General features: G+C 56.5%; 2 protein-coding genes across 3 annotated transcripts in view; one reads left to right on the top strand and one right to left on the bottom strand.

The window, feature by feature from the left end:
• Positions 1-8,646, bottom strand: part of DUOX2 (dual oxidase 2) — a 19,956-nt gene extending 11,310 nt beyond the window's left edge. The window contains exons 1-18 of the mRNA XM_023255425.2: positions 8,559-8,646; positions 7,847-7,930; positions 7,503-7,592; positions 7,082-7,246; positions 6,356-6,543; positions 5,973-6,174; positions 5,676-5,842; positions 5,218-5,278; positions 4,967-5,063; positions 4,448-4,538; positions 3,801-3,903; positions 3,084-3,247; positions 2,310-2,485; positions 1,974-2,092; positions 1,495-1,632; positions 1,163-1,276; positions 768-970; positions 273-458 (exon numbers count right to left, since the gene is read on the bottom strand). Of these exons, the coding sequence (XP_023111193.2) occupies positions 273-458; positions 768-970; positions 1,163-1,276; positions 1,495-1,632; positions 1,974-2,092; positions 2,310-2,485; positions 3,084-3,247; positions 3,801-3,903; positions 4,448-4,538; positions 4,967-5,063; positions 5,218-5,278; positions 5,676-5,842; positions 5,973-6,174; positions 6,356-6,543; positions 7,082-7,246; positions 7,503-7,592; positions 7,847-7,916 (2,334 nt within the window). The 5' untranslated portion in view covers positions 7,917-7,930; positions 8,559-8,646. The remainder of the gene's footprint in view (positions 1-272; positions 459-767; positions 971-1,162; positions 1,277-1,494; positions 1,633-1,973; positions 2,093-2,309; positions 2,486-3,083; positions 3,248-3,800; positions 3,904-4,447; positions 4,539-4,966; positions 5,064-5,217; positions 5,279-5,675; positions 5,843-5,972; positions 6,175-6,355; positions 6,544-7,081; positions 7,247-7,502; positions 7,593-7,846; positions 7,931-8,558) is intronic.
• DUOXA2 (dual oxidase maturation factor 2) lies at positions 7,214-13,310 on the top strand. 2 transcript variants are annotated; one of them, XM_003987204.6, is made up of 6 exons: positions 7,214-9,241; positions 10,380-10,437; positions 10,718-10,852; positions 11,102-11,315; positions 11,622-11,836; positions 12,195-13,310. In XM_003987204.6, exons 1-6 carry the CDS (start codon positions 9,095-9,097, stop codon positions 12,386-12,388), a joined length of 963 nt encoding a protein of 320 aa, XP_003987253.1. In that variant the 5' UTR covers positions 7,214-9,094; the 3' UTR covers positions 12,389-13,310. The 2 variants fall into 2 exon arrangements, with proteins under 2 accessions (XP_003987253.1, XP_006932627.1); XM_006932565.5 differs by lacking the exon at positions 10,718-10,852.

Genomic DNA, 13,310 nt, shown 5'->3' with positions numbered 1-13,310 from the left:
TTCTATATTCCATATGGGGGATACCTGGGAATGCCAGTGGATCCTATTTTAATCACTGTTTTATAGATGAGGAAGTGGAGATACAGAGCAGAGATGATGTGACTGGCCTAAAGTCACACAGCTAGTGAGTGGCAATGCTAGGATTCAATCAACGCTGTCTCTCTCCAGCACACAGACCAGAAACTTAGTTTACCCCATGCAGGATCCTGTCCAGCCCAGCTTCCCCCCAACCCTGGGCCAGGTCCTGTCTCCAAAAGACACACTCATGGCACCTGGGCAAAGAGGTTCCTGAAGAAGATCTCCAGGATACGGGCCCGCTGCTGCTTGGTCACAGCCCTCCTGAACAGCTCATTCTCTTCCAACTCAGTCATGTCAAGGCCCAGAGTCCACTGCACACAGAAGCCCTGCAGGTGCTGAACAAAAGTGCCCCGGTCCTCCTCAGAGTTAAACAGCAGCACCTAGGTGGGAGGAAGCCCATGTCAGTGCTTGGAGCTCCAGGTCTGGTTCAGCCCCCACTCAGAGGACCTTGAGTTGAGGGAAGATGAGAAAAGCTGCCTCCCAATGCATTCAGGCTGGAACCAGGTGAATGGCTCGAGCAGGTCAAAGGGAGGGTCACATGGAGTGTGGAGACAGCTGAAAGGAGAGCCCCTCCCCAGCATTATCTTCACAGGGGAGCTCTGTAGCTGAGGAGAGTGTGAACTAACAGGCCTCGCTCTGAGAGGGGAGATATAGGAGCATTCCAGGTAGGGGAGGCAGGCTGGCCATACCAGGTCATACTCCTTGGGGATCTTGAGCAGAAGGGTGTGGCGCCCGCGGTTGCTGGACAGGATGAGGTTGACCTTCTGTGTGGGCTGCAGCTGGACGGTGCGGAGCACAGACAGCCGCCTGTCTAGGACCTGTAGACGTCTGTCTGGGAGCAGCTGGATGGTGATGGGATAGCTCTTCTCCCTGGGGCCTGGCCACTCCATTGCTGGGGAAGGGACAATTGGGCAGAGACGTTCAGCACAGGTACCCAGGCCCCTGACCTCAAACCAATTCCACTCTACCAGTCTGAGCAGACACCCCCAAAGCCTGGCTTTCTCCCCACATCTGCAACCTGCTTTTTCTCCCAGCGGCCCCTATCTGGGCCCCATTTCCCTCTCTCCCTTCAGCCCCATCTCACCTGACACCCCATCTTTGGCTGCTTCTCTCTTCACACTCTCTTTGCCTTTCTTCTGTAGTCTCTTGCGCTCTCGGCCCCGGAAATGGGCCACAACCCCAGAGATAAGCAGACTCACTGAAAAGGATCAGAAAGAGCCAGTGGGGAGGGGAGCCTCTTGCCTGCAGCCTCACTGAGGGTCCTGTTGCTCCTCCCTTCACAAGGTCCCCTGAGCCTGGCTTTGACTGTAGCAAAGAGCTAGTCCCACAGACCAGCAGGTCATGAGGGGCAAGGACATTCTGTGGGCAGGGGGGCAGCCAGGAGGAAAGCAGTGGGTGAGGGTGTGAAGAGTTCACCTAACGGAAGACAGCAGAGAGCCACAATGGTGATGCCAAAACCAGGACCACTGCCCTCGAAGTAGTCAATCACCGTCAGGGGCACACAGCGGGGCAAGCCTTCAGTTGTGAGCTGCCGAGGCTGAGGGCAGGGTGCACCTGAGGGAGAGGACACAAAAGACCTTAAAGTCTGAGGATCTCATTAGTTGGCCAGGTACCCTTCCCCTCTCTCCTGTAAAGGACCAGGTACCCTTCTCCTTACTAGGCCCACCTCTCTGGAGTTGGTTCCCCTCAAAAAGTCCCTTTCCATATCCTGTTCTCAGTACCTACCCCAGTTTGATCACAGAGTGCAGCCTGCAAACCAGTCCAGTACCTACTGGGGGAGGCAGCCTAAAGCAGGCTTCCCAGCAGCACACAGAAAATGCTGCCTGGCACCTGGTTCCCTGGACAGCACCAAGTGACTCACCCCATCCTTGGTCCTTTCTCTGATTGCCACTCACCGTCATGCCAGATAAAGACATTGGGCTGCAGGGCACTGGCGTCCACATTGGTAACAGCCACTAGGACGTCCCAAAGAGTGGTGTTTCTGATTTCTGCAATTTCCTCTCTGGAGAACAGCCTAAGTTGGAGAAAGCCACAAACGGTTGGGATGAGAAAGGGCTGCCAGCCTCCAGCAATATTGGGCCCAGGAAGTCAGATGAGGAAAGAGACACAGAGGGGTTAAAGAGGAGGTGAGGGCAGCTGGGAATCCAGGGCCCGTGGGGCTGCTTACAGGCAGAGGCCCTGGGGCTCCAAGCCAAAGTGGCATCTGAGGCGGAAGTTCATGCAGGCCTTACCCATTCCTGGTGTTCTCAAACCAGTAGCGGTCACCATCCCGCAGCCGCACAAACTGGTCGAGGACGATGGCATTGAAGAGGGTCCCTGGGTCCCCGTGGCTCTCCAAGAACCCCCCAGGGAGCAGCTCCAGCAGGGAAAGGTCATGGTTGTACAGGGCAGCTGTGGCCTCCAGCACCTGGGGCACCACAGGAGGTGAGGAATATGTGTGTGCACGTGTGTGTGCACATGTGTGTTGGGGAGGGCAGCCACTGTGGCTCCATTCTTAAACACAGGACTCCATCAGCTGCCTGGCTTGCTGCTCAGGCCTGAAGGAGCCTACTTTTCCTAGGCCATCCCCCTCAGGTGGTGGCAAGACAGGTGGGAGGACCCACGTGTCCCTGCCGATGGTGAAACCACTGCTAGGTGCCTTTGGGCCATATCCTGTGACCACCACCACCCAGGCTATCTGGCCCTAATAATTAGCAGTTTCAAGGTCACCCATTTCATAAGGAAGGATCCTGCAGGAATAGGACAATGGCACCCAATACAGAGATCACCCTGAGGCCACCCTGTAGGAATGGTACAATGTAGTGGTGAGAAACATACTCTGGAATCAGATGACTGAGTTTAAATCCCATCTCTATGACTGACTTACCAACCATGTCATTGGTAAAATAAGGACAATGATAGTATCTACCCTATAACATTCTTGATGTAGATTAAATGAGTTACATGTGCACAGATCTTAAAACAAAAAAGTTTTAGCTGCTATTGCCATCATTACTGTTTCTCACCTGGGGGTCCACACTGGGGTTGATGTCACTCCAGTTCTTTGGGGTTTCCAACCCCAAAGCCTTCAGGGCTTGGGTATAGCTGGGCAACCCCATATCTCGGCCACGTTGGATGCTGCTGGCCACGTAGTCTGTGCGGGAGAACTTGCCAGGGCCAGGCCAATAATCTGAGAAGGAGAGAGAACCAGGCTATAGGCTGAATCCTCCTGACCCTTCTTTGCTCAGCAGTCTTGAATTAGGTTGTTGGCACTACTCACCCCCAGAACTCCCAACATTGTGACCATGTGTCCATATCAACCTTGCTTCCACGTAGGGTCAATGTGACCATGTACGATCAGGGGAAATTTTTCTGGCAAGAATCTTCCCCTGAGACTCAAGACTGTTCTAGTCACCAAATAGTAAAGTCCCTGTCCTTTACCTCCTTGGCCTCAAGACAGAACTGGAGAAAACTTTTGGAAACCTAAGTACCAAGAGATTGTGGTGTCACCTCTCCCCCTACATACTCAGACATAGGTAATTTAGAGTAAATGCAACATTAAACCTAAATGAAGCAAAAAAAAAAAAAAAGTTAAAAGCTTTTTTCTTCTAGTGGCAATTTACAGCATGTGTATCTGTGTTCCTGCATTGTAGGTACCCTAAGGTCTAATTGTTGATTAACCCAGCGGGGTCCCCAGGCTCCCAGGCTTCTGGACCCTTATCCCATCTAGCTCCCAAGCTTACCCCTCAGATCTTCAACCACTATCCTGTCTTCCATCTCTGAAATCTGGGAGGCCATTCCCAGCAGCAGGTGATTCACCGCCTGGGCACTGTTCAGATTGGCGTTCTGGAAATAGACAACAACACATTTAAAGTAGGCTCTTGGGCCTCTCCCCAAAGCCTGGTCCCTGTCACCCTGAACCACTGCAGCACCTCAGGACTAAGGGCCCTTGGCCAGTCCTAGACTCCTGAGCTATTGTCTCCAGATAATTTTCTTAAGTGTTTTTTTTCAAAGCTATAAGTATTTTTTTCAAAGTTATTTATTGAGAGAGAGAGAGAGAGAGAGAGAGAGAGAGAGAGAAGGGCAGAGAGAGAAGGAGAGATGGAGGAGAAAGAGAATCCCAAGCAGGCTCCACACTGTCAGCACAGAGCCTAATGGCTCCAACTCATGAATCCTGAGATCATGAACTGAGCTGAAATCAACAGTAGGACACTTAACCAACTGAGCCCCCCGGGCGCCCCACCAGATAAGTTTCTGATCATTCTCCCCTTCATCTCCTACTACCTGGAGAGGCAACACCTAAAAAAGCAACTGGAACGGTTGTTTTTCCCAGCCTGTGTGTCACGACTGACGCTGACCCACCTTCCCCTGACCCAGACCCCAGGCTGACCTCCCGAATCCAGTAGCTGTTGCAGACTCTGAGAGCTGGGGAGCTGCCAAGACCCTGGTTCAGGACCATCTGGAAATGACAGCTGGCATTTCTGAAATGGGGCATCAAGGATGGGATGAGAGCTCAGGGAAAAGCTGACATGGGGTTGAGTGGGGTGAGGGACTCAGAGGGGTCTGGCCAGGACGGAGGGCTGAACTTCTTTGAACACAGCAGAGATTTGGCAATGTGTGTGGATTGAAGGTATCGCTTGCTTTTTGTCCACATAGAGTGGTAAGGAAAGGAGTGAAGAGAATAACCCAACTGCTGGACAAGTCCTGCTCTCAGCAGCTAAAGTTCAGCCATTAGGAGGAGTTGTTAAGTTTGAAACTCCTATCCCAGGGTCCTATTTCAGGGTTCCAAACTCTGCTTCTCTTCCCCCATTACTGTGGAGTTGTATAAAAGGCCCCAGGCCCCCAAGGCTGTTGATTCTTCATCTCTACCAGTGTGCTATGCCTCCTCCACTGCCAGCCCCTCCCTCACCTCATGTAGACGCCAGGAGGCACCATGGTGGAGAAGAACTGCTCAGAGGCTGCCAGGAACTCTGGGGAGATGCTGGGGTCCAAGAAAGAACGGTACCCTGCCCAACAGGGGTAATAAGAGAAATAGGCTCCTTATCACACCCTTCCATCACATGCATCTACCTGTCTTCTTTCTCCCACGGATCCTGACCCTCCCTTCCCCACCCCCACCCCCGCAGTCCAAGTGTTTCCCCCCCCCCCCAACTCCTGTACCTGTATATTCTGGGGGTGTTGTCTGCAGGAAGCTGGGCAGCCACTCATACAGAGCGATGTTCTGAGGGACAGGAGAAGGCAAAAGGGAGGCAAGCGCTGGAGCAGCCGCCCTGGGAGGGATCCGAGCCCAAGGAAGGCTTCGGTGGGAGATGAGGGTCAGGCAGGGGCAGTCACGAGGGAGGCAACTCAAACAGGACAGGTGCGGAGGCCCGGCCCCCACAAGGAACCTGGGATGGCAGAGGAGGGCGGCTACATAGGAACCACAGCAAAGGCTCGAGGATCACATCCCTTTGCCTCCTCATCGTCTCCACGTCCACTCCGAGACGAGACGCTAGCCCCAGTTCTGGGGAGCAGCGTCCTCCTGGAAAAGGGCGTTTCCGGGGGCTGCCCGTCGGAGGATGGAGGGCCCTGCGCAGCAGGCAGGGGCGGGGTGGGGCGGGGAGGGGGTGCGGACTGACCTGGTAGGTGGCGATGACCCTCTTGCGCGCGTGCTGAAACAGCTCCTCGTCCCCCCACCGCGGGTGCTCGCGGGCCAGCCGCTGCGCCCACACGTTGTGGTAGCGGAACCACAGCAGGCCCAGCGCCTGCAGGAAGGGGTCGCGGTTCCCTCGCTCCGCCCCGAAGGCTGCACGCGACGCCGTGGGGCCGCAGGGGAAGAGACGCGCGGCGGTGTGACCACGGGGAGCGCAACCTCGGCGCCCCCCAGCCCGCCCCGCCGCGCGCCCCGGCCGCCGCAGCCCACCCCGCGGCCTCACCATACAGCCCCCGGGGCCCGCGCTGTCCCGTGGCGGGGTCGGGCGGCGTCCACATGAGCAGGGGGCTTTGCGCGTTGCGGGGGAAGGCGGGGTCGGGCCCCGACGCCAGCTGCCCCCCGGAGAAGCTCCGCAGCGCGTCGCTCCAGGAGTGCGAGGAGCCATAGATGGCGCTGCCGTCCAGCCAGCCCGTCACCTCGTTGGTCTGCGGGGGTACCGGGAGGGTGAGCCCAGGGTGAGCCGCGGGCGGAGTAGCTGAGATGGGTAAGGGGGCGCCAGGGCCAGCCCAGCATCGGGGGGGGGGCGGGGGGGAGCGGGGGGGCGGAGCCTCTCCCGGCCCGGCCCTGCCAGGCCCCGCCCCCGCGACCCCGCCGGCCGCGTCTCACCAGGTCCCGGGGGTTACTGGGGCTCTGTCCGGTCTCGGGGTCCCAGCGGCTCCTCTGGAAGGGTAGGACCACGTCCCCGCGCTGGTCCGGGTCGAACACCGGGTCCCCGGGCGGGATGTGGATGTTGAGGAACTCGGCTGGGCAGCCAGGTGTCTCCACGCTCACCAGGTCGGACAGCACGTGGTAGCCTGTCCGCAATGGGGGCCAAACTGTTGAGAATCGCCACTCCCCATGGGCAGGGAGTTTCTCTTGGTTTCTCAAGAGTCAAAAGACATGTTGTAGTTTAAGCTCTGCCACCAGCTCCGGGTCTTTCTTCTAATTTTCAAGTGGGGACATAATACACTCTCCACGCACCTCGTAACATTGGCGTGAGAATCCAAATAATAATTAAGATAAGGGCTCCCCCAAACCAACTCCCATCTCCCACCAGATCCTGCTTTCCCCTTTCTCTTTCGGAGAAAAGAGGATACAATCATATGAGTAGGAGAGCGGTGGCAGGGGACTCAGCTCCTAAGGGCTTTAATGGAGGTCCAGTGATCCTCCTGGATTTGGAGTAACGGGTAAGAGAGTGATGAGGGAAGCAGATATCCCTAAATCGACATTCCCGAAGCCCCCAAGATAAAGAACGCCTGGAAGTGTTGCTTAGTGAGGAGGAGGAGATGGCTGGGAGTTGGGTCAGCCTCCAAGTGACTGGTCAACCCCGGTGTTCACCCACTTTGCTCTCACCAAAGAAGACCCCCAGCACCGTGCGGTTGCGGCGGGAGGCCTGCCCGGCTGTGCCCCGCATGGCGGCGTCGCTGAGTCGGCGCGGGTTGGGCAGCAGCGGCTCCCCCAGAGCCTGATAAACACCATCCGCGTAATTGGCTGGTACCAGACGCTGCAGTCTGAAGCCTGTGGGAAGCAGGGAGCGGGGCTTTGTCAGGGCACTCCGTGCCCAACAAGGACACAAACCTCTCCCTACGCCTACCTCACTGACTAGACCCCTTTCCGCCAGGGTTTCCTGGGCCCAGGAGTGCCTAGGAGTTCGCTGGGCAGACAGCCAGGTGGCTGGCTGCGCGCTCTCTCCTCTTGTCCAGGTCTCATCTCCCAGGGCCGGCCCTCCACTAGCCATCCTCCCCCTCATCCCTACCCGGACCACAGGACGTACCAGCTGCGCCGAGCTCGTGATGCCTCAGATTGTTGAACCAGCCGTCATAGCGCTGCACTTCCCAGGACAGTGCAGGTGAGTCCTGGCCGCCTGTGAGGCAGAGTGGTTCCTCAGCGCTAGCCTTCCTGCGACCACTGGAGGACCCAGCGGCCTCTGTCCCTGCTTCTCCCGCTCCCTGAGTGCCCCCAACCCTACCCAAGAGGCGACACTGCACGGCGTTGAAGCTGCGCCAGGAAGTTTGCCATCCTGCTGACCTGCGCTGCGATTTGACCGATCTGGCAGAGGTACTCCACCCACAAGAGGTACTGGGCGACTTCGCTAAGCTAGGGGCACTGGATACTTACCCGCTGGATCCAGGGATGCAGTCAGTAGAGCTCCCAGGAGCACCACCGCCTTTGGCCTTGCGCAGAGCATGCTGACCCTGCTGCCTGGGAAGTGGGAGGTGATATGTGAGGGACAAGGAGTTAGTGTCCCTCATGTCTACAGCCCACACAGGGTGAGGAGGTGCCAGCTGTTTTCACTTCTGGAGCAAAGCTTTAAGGAGCATCACCAAGGACCCACATCCCACCTTGCTCTTGTCGGGACATCTAGTAGGCACTGATCTAGTGCCCACTTTCTAGTGGGGGCCCACCATCTAGTCCCCACTTTCCACCTGGTGGAAGAACTAACCCCAACCAAAGGAACACACCGGGCACTAGTCCTCTGGGGTTTATCAGTCCCAGGCAGAACTTCACCTCCAGCCTTCCAGGGCTCCCCCCTACTCCCCAGCCCAGCGCCCAGCTTCAAATCCTCATCCCCAACCGCTCAGTAACTGCTGGGAATCCCTGACCTGCAGCCGTTGATACTCTGCAGTGAGTGCCTGTGCAAGGACAGGAGGGATAGGAAGATCATGCCCTAAAACCCGGTCCAACTTCTGGTTTAGGGCCCCCATTTGGGGCAGAAGTCTTTTCCCTTGGAATCTTTGCTTCTCTGCTCTCCTCCCTGTCTCCACCTTCCCAACACAGCACTCCTCCCCTCCAGCTCTGAAGATCCCAGCCTCCCCGATGGCACTCTCACCCTCTTCTCTGGATCCTCGAAGGCCAGCTGCCCTGGTGTCCACTCAGGTCAGACTAGAGCCAAGAGTGTGCATCTGGGCGGGAGGCTGGCCCTCTTGCTGTGGAGTCAGGGCTCTTCTCATTTGCATAGCAACCTCCGCCCCTTATTTGCAAGTTCTCTTCCCAATCACACCAAGCTGCCAAGCCCTGACATCCGCCCAGCAAGCTGCTCAGGCTGCTATAAAAGGGGTCCAGATCCCACACCACTTCCAAACACAGAGCAAATCCGCAGAGCCTTGAACGTAACTGGTTACAACCAGTGAGAAATAATTCCTCTCTCCCACCTACCCAACCCTGCCCCAGCCAATCCAGAGCACTTGAAGGCAACCGGCCGGCCACTGCACTTCCTTAGGGAAAAGTCAGGAGCTCAGGCTTGACCATCTCATTGAGTCCCGTCCAAGAACGCAGGGGACCGGATAAAGATAAGTGGGACCCAGGCTCGGCTGCCAGGTACCTGCTATTCCCACTCCAGCAGACCCAGCTTGGCCGGGTTGCAGCATGACTCTGTGGAATGGTGAGCTGCCTTTCTACCCCCAGCCCCGGCATGCCCCTGGCATCAGCGTCCCACTGCTCATCGTCATTCTGGTGTTCTTGGCCTTGGCTGCCAGCTTCCTGCTCATCTTGCCTGGGATTCGTGGCCACTCGGTAAGGGGGTGCTAGATGCTAGGGGCTGGGGGCCTTGGGCAGCTGGTCTCTGGAAGACCTAGGACAGGTAATGTGGTTCCAAGTGCCTCCATGGATAGTCAGACTGAAACACTGAACCAGAGGAGCATAGATGGAGCAGACAGAAGTCTGGGGCAGCAGGCATGCCTTTCCAAGAACTGGGGGAGGTTGAGGCCCTGTACAAAACAACCTGGAAACCGACCCCACTTAGATCATTCAGGAAGCTGATGCAGACAGTGAGTGCCCAGTCCAGTAATCCTGGGGCTGATTCTAGTCTTCACATGCTGCTGGAGTCTCCTTCCCTCAGACTGTGGCTGCACTCCAGTCTCAGCCTTAAGGTGATGACTTAATGACTGGCAGACCAAGAGGACAGAAACCAGCAGCTGAGACTGCTGTGTTTCCCTGGTGTGAAAGTCTCAGCAGCTGAGACTGCTGTGTTTCTGCTGCATAGAGATGCATGTATATGAGTGCTCCCATCCTAAGGGCTCAGACACTCCCACCCAGGATTCGAAGTTATAACAGACTGGGTACTTTTCCTTGGACTCCTCCCCCCTCACTTCTCCTAGAACCTAAGTTGTTTTTCAAGTCTATGGGTTCCTAGCTTCCCTGAGTCTTGATCTGTGTTGGTTTCCTTGGGAAACTGGTGCACCTAGGAATATCTGAGAGGCTGCATTCCCACCTCGTCTACTTGGTGACAGGACCCTGGGGCCACCCTCTCCTGGGGTAGATGACCCCTGCCTGCCTACCACTTCTGGACTCACTGAGCCTCACCATAGTAGTGATTCAAGTAGCCAGGAGCCAGATAGCTGGTGGGTGAAGGTGGTGGGCCTGCACCAGACAGAAAGCCGTGTTGCAGGGTGCACTGGGAAATGGGACTGGGGCCTCAGAAGTGCATGGCTAGAAAACTTCAGAAATGGCAATGGCTCAGAGGAACCTGTACAAAAAAAACCCAAGTCTGACTTCAGCTTCAAAGCCTCAGGAATGGAACTGGGAAAAGGGTGTGGGGCAAGAGGGGACAGTTTCAGAGGCACTAAAGATCTAGGTGGCATGGGGTTAAGGGAGGTCTTGGGGACTCTAGCCGGGCAGTTACCAAGCCTGACCCAGGTACCTATTCCTGCAGCGCTGGTTCTGGCTGGTGAGAGTTCTTCTCAGTCTCTTCATAGGCGCAGAAATTGTGGGTGAGTGTGTGGTGCAGCAGGTGGTGAGAGGACCTGGGGTGAGGATGGAGGTGGGCAGAGGGCACCTGGGAAAATCGAGATTTGGGGTTCGTGTCCTGCTCCCTCTTCCTATTCTTCAGCTTTCTAGTGCCCACTCTCACACCTTTACCATGTATGCCACATTGGACCCCTAGACCCCCCATCTCTCTGCACGGCACCCTACCTGCCATCATCACCCTCCCCATGCCATCTCCCCAATTCTCTCTGTACCCCTCCCCACACACTGTGCCTCTCCCCACAGCCGTGCACTTCAGCGCACAGTGGTCAGTGGGTGGGGTGAACACCAACACATCCTACAAGGCCTTCAGCGCAGCACGAGTCAGAGCCCACGTTGGTCTGCACGTCGGCCTGGAGGGAATTAATATTACACTCACAGGTGAGGGGGCTGGGGCAAAGTGAATTCCTGGGTTGTCGGACTCCATGGTTGGGGGAGTGTGGCAGGGACAGCTGGAGGAAATCTCGGACCCCACAGGCTCAAATAGTGTTTCTTCCTTTTGGAGCCGTGCTTTCCCCAACCGCTGCCAAACCACTCTCACACCTCCACTTTCCTATCCGTGTTTGCTTAGTTGCGGGGTCCCCCGCTGCGTGCGGCTCCGTGACGCCACCGCCCGCCCGCCCTCTGCAGGGACCCCAGTGCAGCAGCTGAACGAGACCATAGACTACAACGAGCGCTTCAACTGGCGTCTGGGCGAGAACTATGCCGAGGAGTACTCGGAGGCGCTTGAGAAGGGGCTGCCAGATCCAGTTCTCTACTTGGCCGAGAAGTTCACCCCGAGCAGCCCCTGCGGGCTCTACCGCCAGTACCGCCTGGCGGGGCACTATGCCTCGGCCACGCTGTGGTGAGCGCTGGAGGGAAGCACGCGTGACTGAGGGAGGGACTGTCGCGATGGGGGCGTGTGAGCCAGCCCCACATAGCTGCTGGAGGTGCGAATTTCCACCTCTCGGGTCAGAAAGAAAGTCACGGGGTCCTCCGCACAGACCTGGGAACCCAGAGAGACCAGGCAGAGGCTGCGAGCCGGCCCCTCCCCTGTAAGGCTCCCCTGTGCCTACGCCATCACAGTCCCGGCTTTCCTTCTGCGGTGGAGGACGGAGGGGGAGCGAGGCTAGGGTAACCCGGCTCACAGCGCAGTGGGTCCCCTCCGCAGGGTGGCTTTCTGCTTCTGGCTCCTCTCCAACGGGCTGCTCTCCATGCCGGTTCCGCTCTACGGGGGCCTGGCGCTCCTGACCACCGGTGCCTTCACGCTCTTCTCTATCTTCGCCTTCGCCTCCATCTCCAGCGTGCAGCTCTGCCCGCTCCGTCTCGGCTCCGCCACTCTCACCACTCACTATGGCGCCGCCTTTTGGGTCACCCTGGCCACCGGTGAGGACTGAGGAGGCGGATTCCGGGAGGCTGGGGTGGGGACTGGATTTATACTGCTGTGTACTTTACAGTGGACAAAACGAGTTCACACATATTATCTAATCTCCTCTTAAGAGTTCCTAGAGGCAGGTGTGGTTATGCCCGTTTTGCACATGAGGGGAGAGGGTTCTGAGGGGTTCAGTATCTTGCTCCAGTTAGCACATGAAACTGTGTGTCGTGTAATCCATATCAGAGGTGTTCCTGCCCTGTGTGTTGGGGGAGGAAATGCAAGAGGTAGCCCCCAGGAGATGGAGGGGGCAGGCCAGACTCTGGCCTGGAGCCCTGACTACCCTGTTTCCTTCCTTCTGCGCTGCCGCAGGCATCCTGTGCCTCCTGCTGGGAGTGGCGGTGGTGAGTCTCCACTACTCTTGGCCCAGCGCGCTTCGCACCTTCTTGGACCAAAGCGGCAAGGACTATGGTAGCCAGGCGAAAGGGAGCTCGCCTCTCATCCTGAACAACCCACTGCATAAGCAGTTTGGAGCCCTGGACTTAACGACCAATACTAACCTCTGAGGGGGACTCAACCTCAGACTGCTACCCCACCTCGGTCCCCTGCAAGCCAGGTAGCAATGCCGGCTGGGGCTGGGCCGGGATAGTCCAAAGAAAGTCACTGCGAGGGAAGGGGTGGGGGTGGGGGGGCCACTGGGGAAAAGCAGGCGGCCTCAGACGGGCTGCAACTCCTGCACCCAGGGAAAAGTCTCCCAGAGTGACCTGTAAATAAATATTTTTCCTTTTTTTTTTTTTTTTAAATTGTTTCCATTACATTTCATGGCTTTCCCAGACTTAGGGAATATGAGTCTTCAGCGGACTTCCTGGACTGGAAGCAGCCAAGTCCATTCTCTCTGCCTTGCCACAAGGCTCTGGGAGAGAGGCGCCCTCTAGTGAGCCCAAAGGGGAACTCACCAAAACCAGTATCTTCCTGAACTGCCCCAGGTGGATGGTCGGTAGCAGTGACCAGCCAGGTCACTATCCCATTGGCCCAGTGGGTTTCCCCTTCACTGGCCCAGGTGAGTGGACCTGGAGGGAATGGCATTTTTGATGTAATTTACTAACTCCAGTTTATTCACTAAGAGGTGGTATCTGAGGGCTAACTAAAGTAGATGTCGGCAAGGCATAAAAATAAATCCTGGGATTATTTTTTAGGTCCTTGGCAAGACCTACAATCTTATTTGGCAGATTTGAGAAGTGAAGCTTAAAGATAATGTAGCACATGTGGTTGATATCCTGGGACAAGAAGTTTGGTTTCTTCTCTGGCCCAGGACTTTCATTGTACCAAGAGATCACACAAGTTGGGGAAGTAAAAGAAGAACAAAAGGGACCCAGAAAAAGGGAAACAAGAGGGATAAGAGGGACCATACAGGTATCACACTATAACCTCCCCAACACACACACACACACACACACACACACACACACACACACACACACATTATGT

Source organism: Felis catus, chromosome B3, assembly GCF_018350175.1.
Source record: "Felis catus isolate Fca126 chromosome B3, F.catus_Fca126_mat1.0, whole genome shotgun sequence".
NCBI classification, from domain to species: domain Eukaryota; kingdom Metazoa; phylum Chordata; class Mammalia; order Carnivora; family Felidae; genus Felis; species Felis catus.
Note: the sequence above shows the minus strand (reverse complement) of the source record. Positions and strands in the feature narration are given on the sequence as shown.

What these genes read in the sequence shown, in the direction of transcription:
- DUOXA2 (XM_003987204.6), top strand. Translation starts at nt 9,095, where the DNA reads ATGACTCTGTGGAATGGTGAGCTGCCTTTCTACCCCCAGCCCCGGCAT. An exon ending in CTGGGATTCGTGGCCACTCG is followed by an intron (nt 9,242 to 10,379) that starts GTAAGGGGGTGC and finishes CTATTCCTGCAG; the next exon opens with CGCTGGTTCTGGCTGGTGAG. An exon ending in TATGCCTCGGCCACGCTGTG is followed by an intron (nt 11,316 to 11,621) that starts GTGAGCGCTGGA and finishes TCCCCTCCGCAG; the next exon opens with GGTGGCTTTCTGCTTCTGGC.